Source organism: Emydura macquarii, unplaced genomic scaffold (genome assembly GCF_026122565.2).
Source record: "Emydura macquarii macquarii isolate MOO-44397 ecotype Brisbane River unplaced genomic scaffold, CSIRO-AGI_Emac_v2 contig_629, whole genome shotgun sequence".
NCBI classification, from domain to species: Eukaryota; Metazoa; Chordata; order Testudines; family Chelidae; genus Emydura; species Emydura macquarii.
Window position 1 is genome coordinate 9,109,804 of NW_027130766.1, and position 27,793 is coordinate 9,137,596.

General features: G+C 60.8%; 1 protein-coding gene across 3 annotated transcripts; it reads right to left on the reverse strand.

The window, feature by feature from the left end:
* Positions 1 to 507: 507 nt before the first annotated feature.
* On the reverse strand, positions 508 to 27,789 carry STAT3 (signal transducer and activator of transcription 3). Of its 3 annotated transcripts, none has more exons than XM_067541354.1 (24): positions 27,762 to 27,789; positions 14,012 to 14,158; positions 12,885 to 13,029; positions 12,420 to 12,518; positions 11,737 to 11,832; positions 11,526 to 11,607; positions 11,007 to 11,101; positions 10,433 to 10,584; positions 9,767 to 9,925; positions 9,565 to 9,657; positions 8,648 to 8,707; positions 8,232 to 8,261; positions 8,034 to 8,127; positions 7,904 to 7,951; positions 7,421 to 7,504; positions 6,877 to 6,975; positions 6,069 to 6,204; positions 5,569 to 5,621; positions 5,377 to 5,471; positions 4,334 to 4,473; positions 3,672 to 3,884; positions 3,351 to 3,393; positions 2,734 to 2,846; positions 508 to 2,546 (listed from the first exon to the last, which is right to left on the reverse strand). In XM_067541354.1, the coding sequence occupies exons 2-24, from the start codon at positions 14,137 to 14,139 to the stop codon at positions 2,491 to 2,493; spliced, it is 2,313 nt and encodes a 770-aa protein (XP_067397455.1). In that variant the 5' UTR covers positions 14,140 to 14,158; positions 27,762 to 27,789; the 3' UTR covers positions 508 to 2,490. The 3 variants fall into 3 exon arrangements, with proteins under 3 accessions (XP_067397455.1, XP_067397453.1, XP_067397454.1); XM_067541352.1 differs by having other exon boundaries at positions 3,669 to 3,884; XM_067541353.1 differs by lacking the exon at positions 27,762 to 27,789 and adding an exon at positions 16,051 to 16,071 and having other exon boundaries at positions 3,669 to 3,884.
* Between the last annotated feature and the right edge of the window lie 4 nt (positions 27,790 to 27,793).

Sequence of the window (27,793 nt, forward strand, 5' to 3'; positions counted from 1 at the left end):
TGACAGGGACTGTTCAGCTTGGCAAAGGTGGAGGGGGGGTGTAAAATAGTGACTGGAGGGGGGAAGGGAAGTGGTATTTACCCCTTCCCCTAACACAAGCAGCAGGGTCACCCCAGTACATTACTAGGCAGCAGGTTTAAAACAGACGAAGGGAAACACCACCCGCCCCAGGCAGCCTGGGGCCGCGTGGCCAGGGGACGCTGTGGAAGCCGACAGCATAAAACAGGGTTCAAAAAAGGAGATCAGTTCCTAGAGGCTGGGTCCATCAATGGCTCTTTGCCAAAATGGGCAGGGACTAACCCCCCTGCTCTGCCTGTCCCTAAACCGCCAGCAGCTAGGACTGGACAGCACATGAATCACTGGATAACGGCCCGCTTCTGTTCATTGCCGCGGAAGACAGGACATCGGCAGACTGGGTCAGACCATTCTCATGGGCCCTGGTCTTTGCCTTTAAGCCAAGGGAGGCTGTTAGTTACTGCGCGGATTAATGCAGATGGGGCCCGTACAGTCGCTTTAGCACCTTTATTTAAGAGAAAGTGAAAGCCTGTAAATACAGCAATAAAATATACAAAAAATAAAATCTTTCCAGTACTGAGCTTCCACTGGGGGCGTGACACACACAACAGAGGCGGCTCGATAAGAAGTGAAGTGAAGGGGGCAGCTGGGAGGGGGTTGCTAGTTGGTAGCTGGACAGGTTCCCAGCCCCCTGGCCAAGGCTGCCCTTGCACCCCTGCCCGAAATGCAGGGCCTGGAGCAGCAGCTCAGACTGGCCCTTGCCCCAGACGGGGAGACGTGCTGCCAGGCCAGCACCGCAGCTGCTGGCTTAAGACAGGAACCATCCCGAGGCGTTGAGCAGTGTGGGTTTAGACCGCACTGTAAAATGCAGACAGCTCTCGCTTTGCACCCCCGGCCCACCCCTTTCCCAGTGCCAGCCGCCTCCCTTCGCTCCCCAGTGGCTCATGCTCACCCAATACTGTGACGTCAGCAAGTCTGAGAAATTTGAAGCCTGGCGTCTGGTTACAGCAAGCTCCCTATCTGGCTAAATACGGCGCAGAACTGTTAGTAGCTTCATACGCTCGCCCGGCCGCTATCTACAGGGTGACCCGGGCTCCACAGAGCCGAGCCGCCATCTCTGCCCAACAATACTGCTGGCCGTTTGGCACGTTTCCAGCACAGGCTAGGAAAGTAGTCAGCAGCCTCCGCCCGCCCATGCGCGCCCGCAGCTGGCTGGGAGGTGGCTGCTGCGGGGTAGCTTATCACTGAAAAACCAACATCAGATTGAAATGAAGCGCAACCCCCCCCCCCGCCCCCACGTTTCTGCTCCCAGTTCCAACCGGGCCAGGACCAGCCGGCCGCAGAGCAGCGAGAGCCGACGGCAGCAGGCCTGGAGAGCGGGTGGGTTTAAACGTGAAATAGAGAGCGCCAGGGGAAAGCTGCCCCGCCTTGGTTTGTGTGACCTGACTGCAGGGCCCGGCCGGCTGGTTATACCCCCTAGCGGCAGGGTAACCTCGCCCCACTGGCAACCCGGTGACCACCCAGAGCAAGGACCCAGCTGTGTCGTATCAGAGAGCGGACGACAGCCAGGCAGAACCATTGCCTCCCCCCACGGCAAGCCAAGGCTCCCTGCTGGCGCATTTCCAGGGTGGCTCTGAGCACAGCGGCTGGCCGATCCAGGCAGGGAGCGGACCCTGGTCGGAGGGGCAGGGGCTTGAACTGCGCCATTCACAACTGAATCCGGTTCAGGGGCCGCGAGAACTTTCCCCTCGGGGGGGACGGATCGTAGGATCACCAGGTACCACAGCAGCTTGGCTGATGGTCCATCTAACCCAGCTTCCTGGGGGCCAGAACCCAGGGTCTCCTGGGAGGCACAGCCATTCTGGACTGACCCGCCTAGAGGGGAAGTCGCTTTCCAGCCCCCTTAGCTCGATGCCGTCTGGTGCCCTGACGTGGATGACCCTGGCAGACCAGCACGGAGCGTTCGCCCAGGGTTATGCCCCCCTCTGCTGACTAGCCAAAGCACTTTGGGCTAGGACTCCGGGGGCCAAGTCCCTTTTCCCAGCTGCCTCTTAAAGAAACAGCTTGTTAGTTAAAAGTCCTCACGGGTGTCTGGAGGCTAGCAAAGGGCAGGAGTTGGGAAAGTGGCTTCTGGCCGCGCGCAGTGACCCAGGAGGCCTGGCAAGCGCCTTGCACGACAGGACGCGGCACTCGATCGAGCAAAAAAGAAAACAAAACGTGTGTTATGGAAGGAAATAGAAGAAAGGTTCCCTCCCCCGAAACCACTGACACCACCAGCTGGTGGCTCCGGTTACACGGCTGCAAACTGATCAGGACCCTGGTCCTACGTCTCTCCCCAGGGATGCTCTGGGACACGGAGCCAACGCGTGACCTAGCGGGACGAGGGCGAGGAAATGACTTGGAGCCAGGAAGCTAGAGTTGTTGAGATGCTCCCCCGAGAGAAGCTGCAGGAGCGTGGAGCTGGGCGTGCGTCCATCACATGGGCGAGGCGGCACACTCCGGAGTCAGCTCCATGTCAAACGTCAGAGACTCTGCCGGGAAACACACAGGGACGGGGCCACAGTCAGAGGGGGGGAGCCCCCGGCGCTGGCTGAATGCGACGCGCCTGGGGGGCGCCGACGCCGGAAGGGTCTGTGGTGAGCCCAAGCCAGACCCGAAGCGTCCACGGCTCGGCCAAGTGCTCAAAGAGCCCGGGGGGGCCTGGCCTCGCCCACTTACCAAACTGGCCACCCGCGGTGGCCTCGGCTCCCTCGCTGTTATTGCCAAACTGCATGAGTGAGTCCAGCGTGCGCGGGGACATGGGCAGGTCGATGGTGTTGCTGCAGGTCGTGCTGTATCGGGAAGGGGGGACAGCACAAGAGAAGCCATGAGAAGCCAGCCCTACCTGCGCTGTGCCAGCTGCGTCCCGCCCCAGCGCACCGGGGCTGCCGGCGTCTGCTGGAGCTGGGCTGGGGGGAGACAAATCTGACGGGGAAGGCTGGTGCCGTGCGCCGGACACAGGACTGGCCACCTGGGTTTAATTCTCAGCTCCGCACCCACTTCCTGGGTGACTGGGGCCCGTCGTGGAATCTCTTTGGGCCCCACTTCTGCGTCTGCAGAACAGGGATAACCCCCCCTGCATCCCAGCCAGCCAGCCCTATGCTCTGAGCTACGCCGAGCCGGGGCGCCTCTGTGCAGCACCTGGCCCAAGAGGGCCCGATCTTGGGGTCGCTGCAGCCCAAAGAGCAAGACTGTTTTCACAGTCGAGGCGGGTCTCCTCGTGGAGCAGAGCGACCCGATGCTCAGACACACCCCTGCAGCCGCCCCCCACAGCAGCCTCCTCGCAGAACACTTACGGGGTGACACAGATGAACTTGGTCTTCAGGTAGGGTGCAGTGCCTGTGGGAGAAGAGCACGGTTACCGACTGCCGTGGCCGCACAGCCCCGGACATGCCCAGCCCCGCTCGGCCCTGCCATCAGGAGCCCCGGCCAGCCACAGACAAGACGGCTTCTCCCCCCCCCCCCCAGCGGAGGGTCTAGGTGAAGCAGCAGCGAGCCAGCCGGGCAGGCAGGCAGGTCCCTGTGCTTGTGATGCTGCCGCTGTTCCCTCTCTGCAGACCTCGCCGCTCCCGGCAGCCGCGGGACAGAGACGGCAGCTGCGGAAAGTCAACGACTACCTGAGTCCGTGGCTTCAGGGTGCTCCTGGCTCTCGGGGCGACAGTATTTGCCAAAGGCGTCCTCCTTGGGGATGTCGGGGTACAGGTAGACCAGGGGCGAGACCAGGATGTTGGTGGCGTCCATGATTTTGTAGCCCATGATAATTTCGGCGAAGGACATGCTGTTGAGCTGCTGTTTGGTGTACGGCTCCACCGACTGGATCTGGGTTTTCCCTGGAGGAGGAGGCGGCGGCGGCATGTAATGCAGGCCCCCCGCACACGTCCCTTGCGGAAGGGCTCCCATGGGAAACGCCCAGAGAGAGCAGGAACAGACACAGACCAGCCGGCTGCGGTGCCGCAGCTTGCTGCAGTGGGGCGGCTCAGCCAGAACAGCCTGGAGCCCCAGGACCCCCCGGTTCTGGCCACACCAGGAGCTGAGCATCCTGGGGGCCGTTACGAGGGTTTGACCCACAGAGAGGCAGCTGCTGGGTCACAAATTGGCAGCACGGGTCAGGGGACAGGACAGGGCAGTGGTTAGAGCGCCAGCTGGGGGGTCTGAGCCCCCGTTACACGGGCTGGCTCTGCTGGCAAGACCTTCCTCCTACCGCGATGGGACCATCCGCCCCCAGCGTGGGGAGGGGCCCCGTGCGGACTCCCGGGCGCCGCGGGGGCGGGGCACGTACCACTGATGTCCTTCTCCACCCAGGTGAAGGTGATGCCGCCCTCCTTGCTGCTCTCGCTGAACCGCAGCAGGAAGGTGCCCGGCGGCTTGGTGCTCAGGATGGCTCGTTCCCGCTCCTTGCTGATGAAGCCCAGGATGTACCTGCGCCGGGGGGGAGACGGCGCGTGAGCGAACAGCAGCAGCTGCCAGCCGGGCCGTCCGCTCCAGCCCCACTGCCTGCCCTGGCCCTCTAGAACCCGGCTTCACGGGCTGGCCAGCTGCACGCCGCGAGGGGGGCTCTGCAGGCGGCGCAATGGCAGGATCGGACCCACCCACCCACCCACGCAGCTGCCCTGGCCCCGGCAGGAGCTGCACACCCTTGGCGGAAGGGATCCCTGGCCCCCGCTGCTGCGGAGCAGGCCTAGGCACAGTCTCAGCCGGGCGCGGGGGATTTGAAGAAGCTGCGCCAGAGGAACTTACTCCAGGGGCTGATCTGCTCCTGGGCACCGGCCGAGTCAGATCCAGGGGAGGAGTCGCCCCTGCTGGAGGGAAGGAGGGAGCTGCTCCCCGGCCCCCTGTGCGCCCGGGCAACCCCACCCGGGGCTCACGGCCGGCACAGGTGTCCTGCGGGCCTGATCAGCTGCAGAGCGTCCCATTGCTCAGCCCAGAAAGCACCTGCCACGCATCCGGGACAGGCCGGAGCCGCACGTTCAGCCCGCAGCTTGGCGCATGTTTTAGGGAGAGGCCAGTCTTGCTGCAGAGACTGCACCACGGCCGGGGTGCCCTGTCCCTCCCCATTGCCACGTGCACCCCCCATTTCTGATCCGCATGGTCACCCGAGAGAGTTAAACGAACGCCCAGGGCCCCGGCCTGGTGCTCAGACCCCAGAAGGGGCTCACAGGGGCCGGCTTTAGGGAAAACGACATTTCTCCACCTGGAGAAAGCGATTCCGCAAGCCCCCGTGCGGAGATCCCAGGGCCGGGGCACACCCACCCGTGGCCATCCCACAGCTCCCGCCTCAGCCCTCCCCTCCCCTGCGCCAGCTTTAGCGCCGCCCAGGCTCACCCTTCGTTCCACAGCGCCAGGATGTATTTCTTCACAAGGTCAATGATGTTGTCCAGCCAGACCCAGAAGGAGAATCCTTTGCCGGCCATGTTCTCCTGCAGAGGAGCAGAGACACACCCCGTCAGGGAGGCCCCTGCACAGGGAACGTGGGGCAGGGGTGCAGCTCGGGGGGGGGGCGGGGGGGTGTCTCACCTTGCAGAACTTGGCCCATGTGATCTGGCAGCCGGAATAGTTGACGCCTGGCCCTGAAGCGGGGCAGAAGGGAGCGTTAGCACTGGGTGAGGAGCCCTGCACGCCCCCCGGGATCCTGCTGCTGCAGCTGCCCTCCAGGCCAGCGAGCCAGGCGTCCCGCGAACGCTGGGACCAGACCCAGCCTCTGCCTGCAGCCCTCGCCCTGAGCCTGCCCTTCTGTTCAAGGGCAGCCGAGGTTCACCCCCCGACACCGGCCCCCAGCTCTCCCCAGGCTGGAAGGGTGCCAGCCACAAGCCCGTCTCTCTCACACGAGCAGCCTGTGTCCAGATGCATTGGACACTTGGCGGGCGGGCAGGCCCCCCTGCTGCCCAGGGACAAAGCCCCCCACCCTGCCATAAGAGGTCCCCCGTTTTCCAATTGCCCCTGGCAGAACCCGCCTGCCTCAGGGGGTTTCAATCCCCTGGCACAGACACAGCCCAGCCCTCTGGCAGGCGGGTTACCCAGGAGTTTCTCGGCCAGCGTCGTCAGCTGCTCGATGCTGAGGCCCCGCTTGGTGGTGGAGGAGAACTGCCAGCTCAGAACCTCGGCCACCTGGTCCCAGGTGCCGATCGGGGGCTTGGTGAAGAAATTCACGTTCTGTGGGAAGACACGAAACCTTCCTGGGGAGGGGGATGCTGCTGCAGCCTGACGACACACACTGGCATGCAGCGGGCCAAGCCCGCTTGGTCAGACCCTGAGATAGATGCTGCCCGGCTGGTCAGGCCACAGGCCACCCCCTCCCCCGAGATTGCCACGTGGGCTGCTGCACGAGGAGGGGGCACTCCAGTGCACGTGACCTCGGGCAAGTAACTTCCTCTTTCTGTGCCTCAGTTTCCCCCCTTCTCCTCTCGGTCTTGTCTGGGTGGACAGGGCGCGCTCTGAGGCGGGGACGGTCTCACTGCCTCCCTGCAGCACCCAGCAGGACGGGCCCAATCTCCCAGGACGGAAAAGAGGGGTTTCTGCGGCCCCCGCCCAGCGGCTGCTCCTCTGACCGTGGGATGACAAACCGGTGTCGACAGCCCCCCATCCCTCCCCCGCTCGAAGAGCTGCCGAGAAGCCGAGCGCAGGCGGGTTTGGGGAGGTTTCACCTGGGAGTCAGTCGTCAGGCCCGGGCAGCTCAGGTTCAGTTTCCGCTCAGGAGAGACAGACGCCCCCGAGCGGGTCCCCACCACCTGCTCTCACCCCGTGGCCCCCAGGAGGCCCTGCCCAGCCTTTCCCGCCCGGGGCCACGCAAGGGGCGCAGCACAGTTGGGCCGGCCACACACGCACCTTGGGGTTGTTGGTCAGCATGTTGTACCACAGGATGGAGGCCCAGGCGTTGGGCATCTGGCAGATGTTGGAGATGACAACCACAGGCAGCGAGTGGGTCTGGAGACGAGACATTGCTGTTACCTCAGCCCGCCCCAGACACACACAGACACACACACACCCCCCCACACACACACACACACACACACACACACACACACACACACACACACACACCCCGCCCGGGCCCTCCAGTGATCTGCAAGCAGCGCCATCTGGCTGGTTCCCACCGGGGCTCCCGGGGCGACCCTCCCCGAAGCAAGCGCAGGGAGCCTCGTCCAACGCCCTCTCCTGTCTCAAGCCGACCGCCCCCTGCCCTGCTGCTTCCCCTGGCACGAGCGGCTTTGCCCACAGCCACTTCCTGGCTCTGCACCCAGCCCTCGCGGGAAGGCCAGCAGGAGAGCAGCGAGACGGAGCGCTGCCTTGTTCGGGGACCAGCCCCACCGTCACTGGAGGGATGAGCCGGGCTCAGCTTGGCCAGGCAAGCAGAGCCCACGGGACTCACCTCCAGGTCTATCTTCAGGCCCTGGTGATAGACCTCGGTCTCGAAGGTGATGAGGTGCAGCTCCTCCGTGACGATCAGGGAGGCCTGGGGGGACGACAGGGGGCGTTCAGGGGACGTGAGCGACCCCTCGACTCCCCGGGGGCTGGGCAGCCAGCAGACAGGTGCTGCCCTGGGTCGCAGAGCAGCAGGGCTGCCAACGGGCTGGCACCGTTCACCGCAGACGCCCTGTGGATACACTCGGGCCTGACCGGTTTCCGGGGGAAGGGGGGGTCATGGGGGTGCGACTTTGCCTCCCTGCAGAACGCAGGGCGCAAGCTTCGCTCCCAGCCCGTCCGGAGAAGGAGGTCACTTTACAGTGAACCCCGCAGGAGATGGCCCGAGGGGGAGGGCCCAGTGTCTCTCCCCGGCCCAGAGGGATGGGACAAGAGGCGTCTCCTCCTTCAGGGCCCTGCTCTCGGCACGTGCACGGGCTCGGACACTCACGTCGCAGTTGGCTCTGCCCCCGTTGCCGCATCTCTGCTCCCGCAGCGTCTGCAAAGAGAAGCAAGGAGCTAAAGTCAGGGCAGCACCGAGCGCCTCCGGGGCCAGCACCTTGCACGGCCCGGTTACCCACCAGGTGCTTGAACTCCGCCGACAGGCTGCCGTTGTTCGACTCCTCCATGTTCATCACCTTGGTGTTTGTGCCCAGGATGTTAAACTTCCGGGACCTGGGGGGGGGAAAAGGACTGTTAGGACCCCCTGAGCCCGAGGGGGAGGGACACGTCGTGCACCTGAGGGACAGGGGAAGACGAGAGGCGTTGGCTCCACTTACCCCCGGAGTGCAGCAACGTCACCGGAGTCCCTGGAGAGGAGAGAAAGGCAGAGTCGGCTCACTCCGGAGTGGAAGGCGTGTCCCATTTACACACGCCAGCTGGGCACTGCGGCTCCCCAGGGAAAGGGAAGAAGAGGACCCAAGGGCCTGTGCAGACGGCTCATTTGCACGAGGACACCTGCACCCCAGGGCACCTGAGCGAGGGCCGCGTGCAGTGGGCGGGAAAGCCTCCCAAGAGCAGGGCCCGGGCACCACGGCTCCTCCTGTCACCCTCTGCCCGTGCTTGGTCTCAGGGTAGGAGCAGGTTGGTGCCAGGGGAACGTGCCGAGCGTGGGGAGAGCCCCCGGCTCTCGGCCCTTTCCTAGGTAACGCTCCCAGCCCCGCGGACACGGCCTGGTCTGCAGCACGATACTCACTTGTCAATGCAGACTTTGATTTTCAGCTGATAGTTCAGCTCAGGGAACTTGACGAGTAACCTGTTGGAAGGGAGCAGCCGTTTCAGCACGAGCGGAGCCGTTTGGACACCAGAGCAGCCGTGGTTCGTGCGAACGAGCCGAGCGTCCCAGGAGATTTAGACACGGCTGCCAGAGGCAGAGCCACGCGCAGTTCTCTGGCAGCACTGCTGCTCACACGCACGCGGTGAGGCTGGGACAGAGCTTTGCCAAGCTCCAGGGGCCTCTCCTCTTCCGGGAGACTAGAGCCCCATCCCCGGCAGCGGCTGCTGGGAGCTGTGGGGCTCCTCCCGAATGCAGGCAGGGGCACATCTGGGGAACGGCGAGGGGAAGGGACTTGTCCCAGGCCCCGCGGCAGGGCCAGGGCAGAGCTGGGATTGGCATTCGGGAGCCCGGCTCTCCATCCTGCACCCGTCCCTTCCCTCGCAGCTCCGACGCCGGCTGCAGGACGGCGCTGGCCTGCAAACCCAGGCGCCCCGGATCTCTCTGCTTCTCGCTGCTCCCCGGGACGAGCAGGCAGAAAGGTGCCATGGGGTGGGCAGAGGCTGGGCTGGAGAAGACAGGCAGCCATGGGAAGGTGCTGACGCCAGGCACCTCAGAGCCGGCACGGCGGCCAGCGGAGGCTCTGCGCCCTGAGAAATGGGTCACGGCAGAAACGAGACCCAGCGCTTGACACGTCCTCCCGCCACCCTTGGCTGCAGGGGGAGGGGAACAGAGCAGCCGGCGCCGCATCAGCAGCTGGCCTGCCACTGCAGCGTCTCCTCCCAGCGGCCACAGCGGGGCCGGATTCACCGCCCTGGCTGCACGGCCGTTTTCCAGCCAAGCTCCATTTCACTGCCGACAACAGCCTCGCGCCCCCGTCCCCCCAGACACAGACTGACCTGACTTTGGTGGTGAACTGCACGCCGGTTTTGATAACCAGGGGGCGATCGGGGTGCATGGGCATGCAGGGCTGCCTCTCCACCACGAAGGCGCTGCAGGAGGAGAGCAGAGGGAGCATCAGGGTCAGATGGAGCCTCGTCCCCCGCGCCCCCCCCCCCCCACACGGGAGCAGCCAGGACCCTCGGGAGGCGCCCCCGGTACCTTTTCATGAGATTCCTGAACAGCTCCACGATCCTCTCCTCCAGCATGGGCCGGTGCTGCACGATGGGGTCTCCTTTGTAAGATACTTTCTGCTGCAGCTCCTCCAGCTTCTTGATCTGCTGACGCGTCTGAAGCTGCGACTCTGCGAGGGACGTTATCCTACAGGGGGGGGCGAAGACGCGTTAGGGTCTCGCTCGGCGGCTGACAGCGCCTCCGACTAGTTCCGCCCGCTCTGGCCCTCAGCACCGGGGCACCCACGTGCCCGCCTTCTGCAGCCAGCAGAGGGGAGCCAAACCCCTGGCCTCCTGGCTCCCCGAGGCTGCAGGGCAGGTCTCAGCAGGAGACGGGAAAGGCTCGACATGCAAGTTTCGCAGAGGCGAACGGTGTAAATGGCTCAGTCGTGGCCTGGGCGGCGCCCCAATTCTTTACAGCCACCTGGCAAGATCACGCCGGCCGGGGGCAAGCGGCTGTTCTGACCGGCAAATTGAAGACGGCTGGTTCTAGCGGCAGCCAGCGGGATATTGGCGACTACTCGGCAAGGCTGGCGAGGGGCCGAGACTGCTCCCTTCCTGCTGGTTTGAAGGAAAGCCCCGCCTGGAGTCCAAGCAGTGCCCAGCTGGGGGGACTAACGGGAACAGGGCCACGGGGAAGCTCACGGGGGCTCACCAGTTTTCCAGGCGATCCAGGCAGATATTGGGAGGGCCCCCGATACACGCGATTTGCTGCCTTCTCTTCCAGTCAGCCAGCTCCTCATCTGCCAGCGTCTTCTGCACATACTCCATGGCCGACAGCAGCCCAGCCAGCTCGCTGACAATCCCCTGTCGGGGGAACAAGACGTTCCAGTATCACCCAGTCCCTCCAGCCCCTGCAGCTCTGCAGCCGTTACACAGCAGGCTCCTGGAGGGCACCTGCAGCTCTGCCAGCATCAACGGCTTTTACAAACCAGATTCCACAGAAGTCAGGTTTACACAGCGCCGAAGCCTCCACTCTGGGGCTTGAGCTGGGTTAGCGAGATCCTTTAAGACGACACCGCTAAGGAAAGAGCCTCAGTACGCAGGCAGACGGGCGGCAGCGTCCCGCTACGCAGCTCAGCTGCGCGTTGCCAAGAGGCTGACGGCGGCAGGAGATGCCTCGGCTCTTTCCATTTCGGTCTTTTCTCCCCGTGTCTAACACAGACAAAGCCGGCTCGGCGCCGGGGAGGGAGCCCCCAAATGAGAGACCGGGGAGGGGAGCACCATACCCTTCGCATCTGGTCCAGCGCCGTCAGCATCTGCTCCAGCTGCTGCATCTTCTGTCGTGTCACTGACTGATTGTTTCCGTTCAGATCCTGCATATCTGGTGGGGACAGGAGCGAGTCACTCGCCAGACACACGCCCCAGCCCTCGCCTGGTACGGGCCCCCCACGTGCCCCTCGCGCCCTGCTCAGACAGTCCCCTGCCAAGCGGAGATGCCGGGACAGCAAGCCTTTGGCTGTCTTCAGCTGCACTCTCCACACCCGCCCCCCACAGGAGCGTCGAGCGCCCCCAGCCCATCCTGTGTCTATCCTCGCAGGCCCCAGGCAGAGCGGTCACCCCCCCGCCCGGCGCGGGCTGAGGCACACAGACTAAGTCACGCAGAGTCTATGGCAGAGCTGGGAACAGAACTGGGGTCTCCTGGGCCGCAGGCCGGTGCCCTCTCCTAGCCCGGCACTGGGCAGCGAAGGCTCAGACAGACTGCGCAGCGCGTTCCCCTGCAGACAGGCCGCGTGCTCTCCGTTTACCTCCCTGGCTTTTCAGCGTCTTGTAGTTGAAGTCGAAGTCGTCCTGGAGATTCTCCACCACCTTCATCTTCTGCTCCAGGTCCTGCAAGGCAGGGGCTGGGGGTCATTCCAGGGTCAGCGGCCCAAGTGCCCCCAGGACTTTGCACCGAAGGGCAGCAGGGGGGGAAGGGGGGCACAGCCGGCCACTTCCAGGGCAGCTGGGCTGACCTACCTGCACCCGCTTCCTCACGTCCTGTAGATGCTGCTCCAGCATCTGCTGCTTCTCCGTCACCACGGCAGCCGTGGGGTGCGACGCCTGCCCCCCTTGCTGTTGGGGGGGGGGGGGGGGAGAGAGCAAGAAGGGCATTTGTGTCCAGCCGGATCACAGACCCTGCAGCGATCCCTTCTGCCAGCTCCCGCGCTCTGGCCTCTTGCCTCAGGGAAGATTTGCAAGAGGATTTCCCCCTCTCCCCCCCAGCACTAATAAAACCAGCAGCTGGGGAGTTATTTGGGTCGGGGCTCCCGGATCTTAGTACATGCCACCCCGCCCCCGCCTACACACAGAAGAGGGGAGAAGGCAGGCGAATGCAGATGGGGAGCCCCTGCGACCCAAGCGGGGTGAGCCTGTACCCCATGCTGCGCTTGCCAGGAGCGCTCGCTGCCCAGCAAACAGAAGGGACAGCGGCCGAAGCCAGCTAACGGCCGCCCTGCGCTGCCAGGAACGCGCTGCTTTCCAGGCGCTGAGCTAACGGGACCCGTCTTGTGAATGGCCACTCACATCCCACAGACCGTGGGTCCCACCTCTGCCCCACCGCAGCCCAAAGGGTGCTTAGGCCTCGTTCTGCGTCAGGACAGGGGTGAGCGGCCGCCCGGCAGGGAACAGCCTCAGCAAAGGTTGCAGCCCCCGGCTCTCACCTGGGCCGCGGTCGCAGCTGTCTGGAGGAGGCGAGATTCCTCCCAGAGACACCGAGCCACGATGCGGGCGATTTCCATCGGCTTCTCCAGGTACCTGCTCTATACGCGTTTGTGGAGAGACGAACAGGGAAAAAATCCAACCAAAATGAAGAGGTGAAGAGCGCGGCGGCGATTCCCAGCCCCACGGCAAGGGCGCGGCATTTCCGAGCGGCTCAAGGGAACTGCTGCGGATTGTGACAGGACCTGGGACTCCAACCCACCTGGGCGGAGCCCCCAAAGCTGCCGACAGCGTAGAGTGGGTCAGGCTCACGTAGTCCCACACGAGGCGCCGCCGTGCAGGCCTGCAGGGCTAGGTTACGCGGTCTCGCGTTTCTCCCATGCACGCACCCCTCCACCCACAGGCTCTCCGTGGGAGCCCCCCCCCACCTCCAGCTCTGCAGCCCCCCCCCATTCCACGCCGCCCACCTGCAGGAACTGCTTGATCCTGCGCAGGTTGTGCTGGTACAGGACGTTGGACTCCTGCAGGAACCGGCTGTACTGCTGATCGATCTCCCCCAGCAGGTTGTGAAACACCAGCGTGGCGTGGGACTCCTTGCTGGCCGCGTATGCCCTGCAAGTGGGGACCGGAGAGGGCTGGGACTGAAACAAACCGATGTCCTTCGCACGTACTCAGGGCCACCAAATGGGCCCCGCTCTGCTCCCCCAGCCTCAGCCCCGGGCAGCTCCACCGGCAGCAGAGGCGGGACCCCCGACGTGTACTGTGCGGGCTCCCGCTGGGATGTGAGCCGGGGCACCTACTTTCCTGGAGTTTCCCTAGGAAAGCCCCAGTGAGTGCAAGCATTGCCACCTGCATACCCGAGTCACGGGGCTGCAAACGCCGGCTCATCGGGGCGTGCATGGGCCCGACTCCCCATGCAGGCAGCGGGACACACAGCTTCCAAGACGGCATCTTTAGGCAGCCACCAAAAGTTGGGCCTGGAGCCAGTCTTTGTGAGTTCAATACGCCCCCTGCACGACCACACTCTGCGCTCCCCACCGGGCGGAGTCGTCAAGAGCCAGTGCCTCACCCTGGACCCGTCTGCAATGGGCATCATGTCAGAACGGCACGTCTGTGTGGGCACTTCCTTTCCCCAGCCCCGGGCACTGGCACCATGCGCCTGCCCGAGGGCGTGTTACACACCAGCCTTCATCCCCAGGGCAGCATCAGGTCCGCCAGGGACGCGGGCGAGAGAGGCCAAGGGACGGGGAGTTCGTGTGTTTATCAGTCTCCCCACAGGCACCCGTCTAGGAGAGAAGCTCAGGAAGGGCAAAGCTGCCCCCGTGCAGGGGGCTAAGCACCGAACCCAGAGGGCTCCAGTGGCACCAAGCCCTGGTGCACGGGGAGTGTCATCCAGTCGGCACCCGGCAGGCCAGAGTTCAGGTGTTTCCAGCCACACCGGCCGTTTGCAGCCCCCCCCCCCCCAGCAGCCTGGACAGTTCCAGCTGCTGCAAGGAAGAGCCACTGCCCTAACGGGATCCCCCTCCCCAGAAAGTCCAGGGCTGACCCCGTGTGCTCACGCCCTGCCTGCCGCCGGCAGCGCACGAGGACTCACCAGTCCTGGCTCTCGATCCAGGGGGCCAGGAACTGCCGGAGCTCCATGGGGAAGCTGTCGCTGTAGAGTTGATGCAGCTGCTCCAGGTAGCGGGTGTCCAGCTGCTGCAGCTGATTCCACTGCGCCATCTCGTCGGACTCTGGAAACCTGGCAACGCACACGGAACCGCGTCAGAGCCGCAGGGGCACACGCGGGCAGCCTCCGAGCGGGCACTGCCTGCGGGCGCCAGGGGCGCTCCTGAGCTCCCCAGGGAACGGCTCCGCGGGGCATCCGCAGCGCGGTCACAGCCGCACAGGGCCGGACGCTCTGCCAGAGCGACTCAGCCAATGTCGCTGCAGGCACGTGGCCAAGGGTCCAAGCCAGATTGCAGCCCCCCCCCACCCTCCCGTTTTGCCAGGCTCCTGGCCCCACAGGTGGGCTGCTTGGAAGAGCAGCATCGGTGCTGCTTGATCCGAGCCCCACGCTCCCGTTTATCTAATTGTTAAAGCGGACGGACGTCCCCTCCGCCATTCTTGAATTCAGCAGGAAAAACAACCGCGCACTGTCTTCCTGATTTTGACAGGAGTTCCTGTCGTCCACCCACAGGAGACACAAAAATAACTCCAGTCTCAACCTCTGCCGAGGGGCCCGCACTGCGGCCCACCCCCGGGCCAAGGGGGAACGGTCAGAAATATTTGTACAGAGTCTGTGTGCGCCTCAGTTTCCCCCTACGCTTTGCATTGCTGTCCACTGGGGCGAAAAGGATTAGGTTTGCTTGCAGGGCAGGCTCAGAGACTGGGGTGAGCGTCAGCTCCTCGCTGGGCCGTCCATGGGGAATGAGTCATTAATGAACTGCCTGGAACTGGCCCAGATCAACAAGGCGGCCAAAGAAACAAAGCCAGCTCCAAGTGACCCCAGGGGGAGAGCACAACACTGAGAGGAGTGAGGTGGCCAGGGCGTCTTAAACAGAGCTAGGACCAAGTGCTCGGACTAGGGGATTTAGAGGCGCCCTAGAAATAAAATACAAACCCGACAACCAGAAGATCAGGCCTATCTTGTGACCCATCTGCCCTCAGGTACATTTGCAACTGGAAAGAAACGGTCTAGACTCCACAGCCAGGTGACCGGATCTCCTGTCATTAGCGACAACAGGGAAGCTGCATCTTGAAGGTTAAAATTCACCCGGGTGCAGAGTCTGCCCATGCACCTACTCCCCCCTCCTGCACCGGCAAACCTGTGCCGGCCTCCGCACAGAGCGAAGTTCACCCTGAGACACGGGGGCCTTGCATGCACGGCTTTGCAGGAGCTGGATGCCAGGGCACAAGGCACAGGCTTCTCTCTCACGTCCCTGGGGCAGACACACACGGTCTAGCGCTGGCGAGAGCTCAGCTCTGACCAGCGCAGAGATTACAGCGCTAACGATGGCAAACAGAGGAGACCAGCAAGCCAGAGCCCGGAGCACCCTGCCATGGCGCTTCTGCTGCCTCCGTCCTGTCTGCTGCCAGGGTACAAATGCCCTCACTTGCCCGTCCCTCCTGCCCTTTCCCCAGCAGCGGTGCATGGAGAGAGGCGGCAAGAGCAATGCCAGGCTCCCAGGCATTTGCACAGGGCTAGTTCGACACCATCGAGCACAAGACAAAAACGAGCACAAGCTCCATGTTCCAGCAAAGCCCCGAAACGCACCCCACAGTCCCCCGGTGGCCGTCCTCGGGGCCCAGGGCCAGAGCCTCTGGCCATTTCCGCTCTCCCACCTATCCCTTCTGCCTGTTCTCTCGTTAGCCCGGCAGCTATTTCTCAGGGCTGCAGGAGCGTTGGCGCTTCTGTACAGCCCCCAAGTGCGCTGGGCTGCACACAGACCCATCCCACTGAAGTTCATCAACACAGAGTAAAAGTCAGATCCTCCCGGGCGAGCCATTTCCCACACACAAACCAGTGTTCTGCCGCGGTCCAGAGCCAAGGACCTTCTGAAAAATAACCGTGTCCTTGAAACAAGACACAGAGTCCTGGCCCCAGGCTCAGACATGGCCCCGGATGCAGCTAGGGGTAAAATTCACTCTCACCCTTACAGTTCGAAAGGTCAGCGACCAGAGCGCAGGGAGTGGAAGGAAGGTCTTTTCTCTGGCGACTGGCGAGGCCCGGCCTTGGTAGATGTCGGTTTATTAAAGCATAAATAAGCCACAGGAAGCAGCATAACCACAGCTCCGCTGCACGGTAGCCAGCCTGCTATCAGCGCTGATAAGCACAACAGAAGAGTTCGCCTGCTCAGTTCCTAGCACAACGCTAGCTTCTCCCGGACAGTTAAGGGCCCGCAGAGGGGAGCCTCCTGTCCCGTCAGCTCAGCTGAGGTCCTTGCAGACCCAGGATCTGCCCAGACCAACCCTGCCACAGCAGGGATTTAGAAAACAGACTCAAACCTCCTCTTCAGGAAGGAGAGGAGGAGGCTGCAGACAGAGAAGTGAGTTCAGGTTTCCAGGGGCAGAATCAGAGGACGTGGCAGAGAACGGCCATAGCTTTCGGATTCAGCAGCCCAGAGGAAATGGGTTTGGGTGGTCACGGGGGCCCCGCGCCTGCAGCTGCCGCTGACTTCCCTGGGCGCGCAGCACTTCTGAAAACATCTGGCCTTTGATTTAGTGCCTCCCTTTCAGCTCCCGACTCAGGAAAGCCCCTTGCGCACGTGCAAGGCCGCGGCGAGGCAGAGGACGTCCCTCGCTGAGCAGGGGTGGGATCGCTCGCAGGCCTGGGCGAGGCGCGCGCCCCAGGGACTCCTCTGGCTCCATTCAGCCAAGCTGCCCTTAGGAATCCTGGCAAAATCCACCTGCAGGATGGACCCGAGACCTGCACGGATTTGTACCCGCTGCACGACAGCCTTCCCCCCGGGGTAACCGACAGCTCGGGTCCAAATGCAGGCCACGCAAAGAACGTTGAAGCAGAGACCCCAGCCACGTCATGGGGGGTTACAGAGAGGTCAGGGGCAGTGGGCACGGGTTGTCCTCCGGAGGATCCCTGCCCCGCCCCGTACAAACCCACCCGAGCCCCTCACGTAGCCACGTCAGTTTTACCCTCACGCATGTTGCTCACCCCAGGCGAACCAAACACCACCCGCTCCTTGGGTGGCCACAAAGCAAGACGCTAGACGAGGAATAAAGAAACCCCAGCAGCCAGCATGACTCAGCGCCCCTGTCACCCGGCCAGCCTGTCACCAGTGCTAAACTAGTTACAGGCTCCAACCCTCCCCCCCTCCCTCGCCTGGAGAGAGGCTTAACTCCTCCATGGGTCTCAGCTGTGCGCTAGGAGACAGCTTCTTAGGTTAGCCTCCTCCTGCTAAACAGCCAAGACATCAAAGCCTCAAAGGGAAGAGGAGACAAGGGAGAGGCTGAGAAGATGCCGACAGGCAGGCAATGCAACGTCCTAGACCCCAGGGACGGAATCCAACCCTCTGCAGAGCGGCAGCTGCAAACCACCCCTGTGCCGCTGGTTACATGACATCAGCAGGGTGCCGGCAGACACCCCCCACCCCCAAACAGAATCTAGCCTGATGCTGGTCTCTGGCTTCCCACCAGACCCAGGGCAGGGAATGAGCTGGACTTGACTTACAGTAAGTGCGGGAGGCGGGGACTGCCAGGAATCGACAGACATAAGGAAGAAATAACCCTTGGGTTTATTCCATGTGTGTCAACGGGAATCAAACAAAAACCAGCAGGGGAAACCGGGGCTTGTTCACAGGGCAAGCTGCAGCTCTGCAAAGGCATGAGCCCATCCCCCTGCGAAAGATCAGCTGAGCACAGCCTCCTCAGAGAGCCTGGCTTTTAGAAAGAAACACTTCCCGCATGTGAGGTGTGGGGGCAGAGCTGAAAATCGGGCTATGGGGTCAGTTCAGCATTTCAGGCCGGAAATGGGGCAGAGACACAGTGGTAGAGGGGTTGGCATTGCAAGTCTTGGCGTTAAAGCTCGCTGAAAAAGGCCAGGGGCAGAGAGAGGAGCTAAGAGAGGTTCGGGGTCACGTTTTGCTCTTGGAACAAACAGACAAAGCAATGCCGGGGTCCCAGACTGGAGAAACAGGAGACATTCTCCTCTCTCTGGTCTGACGTGGCTGTAACCCTACTAACCTCCAAAGGGATCCCCCCGATCCATGCCAGAGGGCAGCCAGGCCCTGCGGCTTCCGTCAGGGTAAATAACCGCAGGGAAAGCCCAGGCAAGGGAAGCCCCCACACAAAGGCCATCAGAGCAATCATTTAAAGGACAAGCTGAACGTCAGGAAAGCTGGATGGCGGGGCAGTGGTTTTGTAAGAGGTTACAGGAAGCATCTGAGATCCCATCAAATGCACCCAGGAGTCCCCTGCACTTGCCACCCATGGAAAGTCTGGAGGTAGAGACGGGGAAACCCCCAAGGTCTCCCCAGCAGTTCAAGGTTGATTTCTGCAAGCTCTGAAGCCTGTTCCCAGCTTAGACACCTGCAGGCAAAGCAGCAGCTCAGCAGGGAGAGCAGCCTGGTGCTGGTGTTTGCACATGAGGAAGCACAAATCACACTCCAGATGAAAGCGAGAACAGCTGCTTTTCTGCTTCTGTTTTTACAGCAGCCAAAACCCTCAGTATGAAGCAAGAGAAACTTATCAGAGGAAGGAAATCAGGACGATTGCCCTCCTCTGCATGCTAGGGTCCTGGATCCTGCACCCACTCGTGTATCCATTAGCAGAAGCGTTGAACATTTGCAACACCAGATGCCAACGCTCTGCACCTCGGAGAGTCAGGGCCTAATGTAGGTCAAACCTGTCACTCAAATGCAGGCATCCAGAACATGTAGCTGCGTGAGGAAAACGTAGCCCCAAGTGCCCTGCCCACAACAAGTCTGTGGCCAAGCCACTGGGTTCGGGCGACCAGACAGCAAGTGTGAAAAGCCGGGAAGGGGATGGGGGTAATAGGCGCCTGTATAAGACAAAGCCCCGAGTATCAGGACATCTGGTCACCCTGCCCAGAGTCTGGATTCCTAAACAAACGGATAAGCGTTGTGCACCACAACAAAACCCAAACCCAGCTCTTACGCAAGAGAGGAGTCTCCAGCACCAGCCACAGACCTGGATCGGCACTGCTCTTCCACTCTCAACAGCAGGGCTTTGTTAATCATCGCCTTCCAGCTTGGTCCGTACTCACACTGGGGGTGCACCCCTTTCAGAAAGCCCAGAGAGCCTCTCTAGGCTTACAAGTGAAAACGGCTCAAAGCCGGACGGAGCAGCTGGCAGTGAGTGACAGCAGCTTTCTAAGGGCTCCATGCCACATTTCAAAGTGCTGCCCACCCAGGAGCTCAGGTTACAGCTGGGGGGACCCCTGGAGAGAGGGAGGGGCTCACCCCACCCACACAGAGGGAGCTGCGCTGCTCTCGCTTTGCGCCCCCGACCCGCCAAAACCCAGGATGCTGGCGGCATGTGAAGAGGTCAGCGGGGCTGCTGGGGGCTGATCCTGCTCGGGGAGTCGATGGAAGGTCTCCTCCTAGCATCAGTGGACTTTGCCCCAGCCCTTTTACACCCGAGGACGGGGCCCCAAGCGTGCCATGCTTCAGCCAGACGGCTGCTGCCCCCTCCAGAGTCTCCGCACAGATTTTAACCTCTCCCTCTGCCGCTGAGCCCTCTAGGAGCTCAGGGACTTGACACTCCTGCTATAAACAGACAGACTTTCCTGGGCACAGACCCCCCAGCATGGCCCCGCTACATCCCAAGCCTTCCTCCCACAGTGTTGTGCCAGCGGCCCTGCCTGTCTCCGCCAAGACAACCTGCAACTCAATCTGGGCTTCCTTCCGCTAAAGGCAGGAGGTGCCCCCTGAAACACAGCTCCGCCCTGCTCTCTTCTTTCTGTCCAGTGCCTGGAGTCCTGCCGGCCGTCAGCGGCTCTCCCCACAACCGCCTGCACTTCCCCTCGGGCCATGCCCCCTGAGCATACAGCGTGGCGGTTCCCTTCTGCACAGCAGATCCCAGGCCGGCCCCTGCCACGGGCTCCGAAAGCTGCTGGACATACAAGCGGCAGCAAAGCCCCCCGAAGTACCCCGCTGGTACGACTAGGTGAGATACCGGGCTAATCACGGTCAATCGCCCGCCTGGCCTCGAACACCCGAACGCTGTCAGCCCGCGGGCAGATACAGCGAGAGGATGCTGCTGGTGGGGAGCCCAGGCACAGGCCAGACCGCAGTGGCTTTCAGCCTTTTTAGCAGCGCCAATTAACCCTGAAATGCAGTGGCGTGTGGGTGAGAGATTCCTCGGCTGGCGTGCTGCTTCCGCACTGAACAGATTCGGGTCCTCCTGGGTTTACAGCTCCACCCCCCAGCGTCCCCTGTGAGGTGCTGCCAGCTAGGAGAGATGCTTGCAAGGCCTCCTCTGTCATTCACACTCCTGCAGAACATCCCTGGAGCCCTTCCTGCCACCAGACGGTGTGGGAAAAACACCGCTGCAGAAGTACAGAGCAGCCAGCGCCACGCAGCCAGCCTGGGCCGCCTGAATGGAAATGGAAGGGACTTGGATTCTCAGTGGTGTCTTTGTAACATTACCGAAAAAAATCCTCCTCCCTCTGACGTCACTGGCCCCAGGCATGTGTCGGGGAATCCAGAGCGCGCCTGTTTTGGTTCTAAAGGGCAGGTCATCGGAGATCATCTGAATTCAGATCTTGACCGCAGGTTGCTGTTTTATTCAGCATGTCACTGGGGGATGTCTCAATACAGCCATGAGGGTCAGACCAAACGTGTATTAAGGAATCAGGCAACTCTAGGCACCGTCCTGCACGGCCCCCTTCTCCATACGCCCGGCTACTCAGCCGCCTAGTGAAGAGCAAAGCAAACCATTGCACTGAGAAAGTGCTTATGGGACATGCCCTCTCCAGCGCTGGGCTGCCCCATTCGTCTTAGCGGCAGGAGAACGGGACACCTGCTTCCCAGACTGGCCCGTCCTGGGGCACTGCAAACGTGCCCCGACCACCTTCTAGGAGCGCCCAGACTACTGCAGGAGGCTCACCAAGGCCCAGATGGTGTTTCCCCACCAAGCCGCCACCAGCATAGCTGAACTGGTGCCCCCGCCACGTCTTTCACGCCGTTTATTTGAAACGACTCAGATGACTTCTGGAGAGCGGCTGTGTGCACAGCTCCCGGAAGCGTTGGCAGCCCGAAAGCTGGAGTCCCCAGGTTGCAGCGTGACAGTGACATTCTGACCACGTCAGCCACTGCTCACTTCCGGGAACAGTTCCTGGACTGGCTGCCAAAACCAAGCTGGGTCCCATTCTGTTGAGACATGCTTCCGAGTTCCCACGGCGAGCACTGCGCAGGCTGCAGAGAACACTGCTTCCCCTCAGCCCCCGGCGCTCTCTCGTAAATCAGGGACTGCAGGCTTCACCGGAGCCCCCTCCTCACACACCCCTCACCCCTGGTCTGTGTGTCCCAGCTGCCTCTTGCCAGCTTGTTGGGGCAGAAACCACCCGAACACCCAGCACAAGGGGGCCCTTCTCGAAACGGCCACTCACAAAAACCTCTCAAAGGTGATTTGCAGAGTTATGCTACTCTTTGCCCATGCTGGGCTCCTGCAGCCATGCATGGATCCCATCGGGGGTGATTTAGGATGTCCCAGGCTGACTGGCCCGTCACCAAGCTAGGAATGGACAGGAAAGCACAAGCGGAACTGCTGGAAGTTTTAACCTGGCTGGGGGCAGCTTTGCCATCTCCTCTGTCCTGCCCCTTCTGCCCAGAGGCAGAGTGGAGAACTGAATGCAAGGGGCTCCTCTCTGTGTGTGTGTGTGTGTGTGTGTGTGTGTGTGTGTGGGGGGGGGGGGGGGGGGGGGGGGTAGCTGCTGGCATGGCTGCATCTATGCCAATGCCTACTGTAGAGTCCCAGATTATAAAGCCAGAAGGGACCATTGTGATTATCCAGTCTGACCTCCCACAACACAGGGCAGAGACCTGCCCTGCATCAATTCCTGCTTTCACTTTACTGGAGCATCTCTGGTCAGAAAAGCCTCCCGTCTTGATTTAAGACTTGCCAGTGATGGAATTCCCCACAGCCCTTGGGAACTTGTTCCACCAGGAATCTCGTTTCCAGTCCGAGTTTGTCTAGCTTCAACGTCCAGCCGCGGGCGGGATTTCGTTACCTCTTTGTCTGCTAGATGCAGAGCCCTCATCACACTTCTGTGCCCCACCGCGGTGCTCACAGACCCACCAAGTCAACTTTCACCTGCTCTTCATTCTGCTAAACAGCTCGAGCTCCCTGCCTCGGTCACCAAAAGCACGTTTTCCAATCCGCTCTCATTCCCGCGGCTCGCCTCTGAAATTTCTCAACATCCTTCTTGAACCATTGACACCATCACCAGACACGGCATCCCAGCAGCAGACCCCCACTCCCGTGCAGGCAACGGAAGTCCTCCACCGCACTCAGGATCCCCCGCTTTATACACCCAAGGATGGCATTGGCCCTTCTGGCCAGTGTTGCACCAAGCGCTCACGTGCAGCTGATTATCCACCACGCGCCCCAAGTCCGCAGAGTCCCCGCTTCCAGGAGCCAGTCCCCTATCTGGTAGGTGTGGGTGACAGTCTTCGGTCCTCGATGACCTTGTGACGGAGTCCCACAGGGATCGTGTCCTTGAACCACTCGGGATGCAGCCAGTCAGGACTCTAGTGCTTTGCAACCTGCCCTCAGGTTTCCACACACCCGTGCCGCCTCCTGACTCTGGCCCCGCAGTGTTCAGCCCCCCTGCTCCGCCTGGAACTCCCCCTGTGGGACCACCCCCCTTGGATGGGTCCCGGGGACTTCCTCCACCCCCGAAGGGCCAGGCACCCACCTTGCAGTCAGAAGCGATTCACAGCCAGCGTGGAAGTCAGAGGGGTTTATTAGTTCTAGACTTTGCTAGCTATCGGCTTAACTAGGAGTTACAGCAGCAACTACCTGGAGAGCCCCATTCTCGGGGCTCCATCCCTGCTGGGCCCCCCACGGGGGACTCGCCTCCTTCCCCCAACCACCCCCAGTCCTTTGGCTCCTTCCCAGGCAAGGTGGCCGCTCCTCCTAGTCTTCACCTGCCCCAACCCATCCCAGCTGGCTGGCTCAGGAGGACAAAGGGGTCTGGTTGGCGGACATGTGGCTGGGGGGTGGCTCTCCGGTGGCCTCTACAATGATCACACACCCAGGTCCGATCACCGGAAAACATAAGAAACATATGGGGCAGGGGAAACTGAGGCATACAGACCACACTCAGAGAAACCCCCCAAAATACTTCCACTGCGTCACAGTATGTATTTACCCTTAGCCACATTAAGTGTATATTGTTTGCTTGCACCCAACTTACAAACCGTCTGGATCATTTGGAAACAGTGACCCTGTCCTCTTCCATGTTTGCCACTCCCCCAATCTGTGTCTCATCTGCCAACTTTATCAGGGATTTCCTGTATTCTGCCAGGTCATTGATACAAGTGTTAAACCGCATAGGGCCAAGAGCTGGTCCCAGCAGGCCCCTACTGGAAACACACCCACTCGATGCTGATCTGCTATTTACAATTACAGAGACCTGTCCGTCAGTTTTAATCCATTTCACATGTGCTACGTTGATTCTATATTGTTCTAGCTTTTAAAAGCAGAATGTCACACAGCAAAAAGTCTTACAGAAGTCCACTCTGTCAGTGCTATTGCCTTTATCATCCAAACGACACATCTTTTGGATGAGATTACAAATTAGTTTGACAGGATTGATTTTACATAAACCATGTTGATAGGCATTAATTACATTACCCTCCCTTCATTGTATATTAATCTAATCCTGTATCAGCCACTCCCATTACTTTGCCTGGGATCAAAGTCAGGCTGACAGACCTAGAGTTACATGTTTACCCAGTCAGATATTGGCACAGCATTAGTGGTCTTCCAGTCCTCTGCAACTTCCCCAGTGCCCCAAGAGTGATTAAAAAATCAACATTAATGGGCCATTGAACTCCTCGGCCAACTCTTGTAGAACTCTTGGATGCAAGTTATTCACACCTGCGGATTTAAAAAGTGGCCAACTTCAGTAGCTGCTGTTCCGATTCCAGGCATAACTCAGGAGAATGTTAAAGTGTTTCAGCACATGTTGTGACTACATCAGCTAGTGTTTTTCTCACATGCCGCAAAGGGAGAAACGTCCAACGAATATTTCTGTATTATCGCTCACAATGGTCTGCGCTGCTCCAGGGTGGGCAGTGACTGGCCCCAGCAGGGCCACCTACTGCCGGGCTTTGTGCTGGTGGCTAAAGCCCCAACACAGACAAGCCCTAAGGGAAAGGAGGAAGAGCTACACCATCTCTCACCAGCATTCAGGTCACTTGCATTATTAACGCTTTCATCCGGCTGACCCTGAATGGGGCCCCTCACCCATCTAACCCAGACTGGCTACCGCTCATTCTCCCAGACTAGGTTTAAAGATCTGACGGATAGACTGTTCCGATTCTGCATGGCTCATGTCTCTCTGTGGTTAGCCTTTCCTTTCATCTCTGGGGCAGAGCCAGCGTGTAACCAAGCCACCAGGACCTTGCCTGACATCACAGGGGCACCAGGTGAAAGAACCAGAAACTTTGGAGAGGAACAAAACAGAGAACTGTAGCCTCAAGTCTCCAAGGTCACACTCCAGCTGCATTGGAGGTGTGTGCCCGGGGGCTCTGGGAGCCGGTAACTCCGATCACTGCGAATGGGGGGGACTGGCCTGTAGGGCAAAATGTCCATATCAAGGGGCACAAGAAATAGACCCTTGAACCTTACTTCAGCCGTACAGGAGGCCTGGCTCCCTCCCGCACAGCTTGCAGACGCAGTTATTTTCCTAGTATGCCTCCTTTGGGACCCAACTTCCTGAGCAGTTTCTGTGCCATGCCAGCAATTATGCGAGGCCATTTTAAGCTGGTGCATTAAATAAGCCCTGTTACAGCACACGCACACACACTTCTTCTGAGCACAGTTCTCTAACCCAGTCTAGCAGCCAAAAGGTTTGGAAAGCCAGAGGATCATTAACCCTACGTGTCTTGCAGGGGTGGAGGGCGGGGGCGGCAGTGAATGGTTAAAAAGTAGCTTTTATTCAATATCTTCCGTCAGTCCTTGCACTTTGAATGCTTGCTTACCAGCCAGCCTGCCTTGGCAGGCATTCACAGGAGAGCCACGCTGCAGGGAGTGAGAGGTGCTGTTTAATTGACAGAAGCCACCAGTGGCTTCCCTGCAAACAACCTTTGCTCTGGGGATTGATTTCTGAAGTGCAGCTGAGAAACAATGGCCTGCAATCTGTGCTCCAGATTTCCCAGGCAGGGGGATTGTAAGGAACCTAAAATGCAGCAGCAAATACTGAAGTCAGCATGCAGAGTGGGGATCTGCGTGGCAAGCTGTGGGGACAGCCAGACCCCTCCAAAAAGAGTCCCTGTTTTCTCAGAAGACTCCATGCCAGTCTCCCGCCTCCACTGTGCGAAGCCAGGAGAAGGACGCTGGGCCGTTTGCTGTACTATCACACTATCGATGAGGCTGGCTAGAAAACAGGAATTCTGCTTCATGAAAAGTTCTGGTGGTTTCATCGGATATTTCCTTTCCACACTGGAACAAAAGCGAGAGCAACACCCACCCACACTAGGCTAGCCAGCCACCTGCTGGTGATGGCACCCACTTGGGGTGCGGGACACCCAACTTTGAGTCTCTGCTCCAAATCAAGCGGAGAAGAGATATGAACCTGGATCTCCCACATGCCTTCACCACCAGGCTAGGACAGGGTGGGTCTGCGTCTCCCTCCCTCTCATCCCAGACCTGAGAAATCTCCTCAACAAACTTTTAATCAAGACATTTTGCTTTTGATAAATTGGCATTTTCTGCTGAAGAAACGTTGTGTGTGTCAATTCCCGACCAGCTCTCAGTGAGTGTCCAGATGGACTGTAGCAGGGTCAGGCCCACTGTCCACTAGTCTCACCAAAGCTTTCAAACAAGTTTCTCCTCGTTGTCCCCCCAAGACAATTTTGTGAGGCTGCAGTCGATGAATGGGACTCCACCAGCCCAGGTGAAGTTCTACCTGTCTGTCTGTGGCATGATAAAACTACCAGTAAAAACAAAAGTCTGGTCCCGCGGAGAGCTCTCAGCCAGCACAAAAACCACTCCCCTCACTGTGATTTTCGGAGAACAGTTGTAACAGACAAAGGACAATAAAACGCAAGCCAGAGTTCACATCTGTCAGAAACATGAATCAGTTCTTTAAGTTTTGGTTTGACCAAATACAGAATCACAAGTTTTCTGGTTTTCAGTCCTGACTGCAGGTAATCTCAGTAACACAGCACTTCTGATCTGCAAGCTCTCTTAGAATGTTAAGAATAAGGATTTCTGACGTTCCTGACAGGAGGATCCTTTTGTGATCCAAGCCCTGAGAGCAAAGTCCCTTTGGCACTCCAGACCACCACCCAGTAAAAACTAGATTTTGAATTTCCATCGTTTGGCGTCTCTAGTTTCTGTTAAGTCTGTCCACAGATTTCCCCGCTCCAGAAAGGCAGTTTACAGTCAAAGCTTTCTGAAAGGTCATTTTAAACAAAAGGTAAGCTCTAAGAGCACATTCACTGAACTAACAAGGCTGTCTGGACACTCCTCCTTGAGTGGCTGACAGGGTGTTTGCAGTAAGATGGACACAGTCACCCCAGATCTCCACAATGCTCACTGCAGAGGCTAGCAAGAGGGAGGAAGGCACAGTGCCGGAGTCCAGATGTTTTACAGATTGTCTAGTATTGACCGAACTGTTTCTTCCTTGTAATAAACTGAGCAGGCTTGGTGGGAGGGACACAACTAACTCCTCGTTGTCACAGCGCCAGGGGGTGGATCACATACACCCTCCCTAATTCGGATTCCAGACCTTTGGGTACAAAGCTCTGACCTGTTTCTCTGAGGTGCCTAGCTCGTCTCTGGTGGCTAGAGAAATGCCCCCTGCTCCTTCGCAGTGTCTGCAGACTGAAGGCCCCAGGACGGACGGACGGACAGACAGACAGAGGGGAATGACTAAGAACAAAAGCGAAATTGTGGCATCTTCTCACGGCCCAGGCCAGGAGAACCACACACCCCCAGCACCACCGTCGAAAGAAACCAGCTTCCCAGGACGCTGGGTCTTTTCAATGTGCTTCACCGTCCCGCAGGCCAGAGGCGCAGCGACTAGTTTGCAGCCGCCAGGCCACGTCCCCACCAGCCCGCCCGCGGCCCCGGGCGGGAGAGCGCAGCCAGGCCGACTTCCAGCGCGGCGCTCCCCGCTCAGCCTCAGCGGCAGCCCGGCCCACGCGCGGCGGGTCGGCCTCGACCACGACCGGCGGCGGGGACCAGGCGGCGGGGACCCCTCCGCGGGCATCCCGGGGGCCCGCAGCCAGCGCCCCGCGCCCCGCCGAGCCACGGCCCCCGAGCCACGCGCCGGCCTGCCGCAGGGCCAGCCGCCAGCCCGGCTGATGCAAGACCAGACCGGACGGATGTGCGCGGGGGGCGGCCGCCAGCTGCACCGGGCACCGCCGCGGTGCGGGCCGGGCCGGGCCGGGCCCCTGCCTCTCGTGCGCGGACAGCCCCGGCCCGGCCCGGCCACTGCGGGAGACACGGGAGTCGCCCTGGCCCTGGCTTCTGCGGCAGGGACCCCCCCGCACCGGGCACCCATGGGGGGGCTGCCGGGCCCCCCGCCCGCACCCAGGGCCCCCCGCGGCCCCTCCCCCCGCACCAGCTCTTTAATGCCAGGAGCACCGGGGGGGGTCACACGGGGGGGGGACACTCAGCACCCACCTCCGAGCCCCGCCCCCACAGCTCACCTGCCGGGACGGGACGGGATGGGATGGGATGG

Bases quoted from the DNA above. Each gene is read 5' to 3' on its own strand.
- STAT3 (XM_067541352.1), bottom strand. From the start codon at position 14,139: ATGGCGCAGTGGAATCAGCTGCAGCAGCTGGACACCCGCTACCTGGAG. The intron at 11,102-11,525 runs GTAAACGGAGAG...TGTCCCCACCAG, and splicing joins GACGCTGAAAAGCCAGGGAG to ATATGCAGGATCTGAACGGA. The intron at 2,847-3,350 runs GTAAGTGTTCTG...TTCCCGATACAG, and splicing joins AAGTTCATCTGTGTCACCCC to CACGACCTGCAGCAACACCA.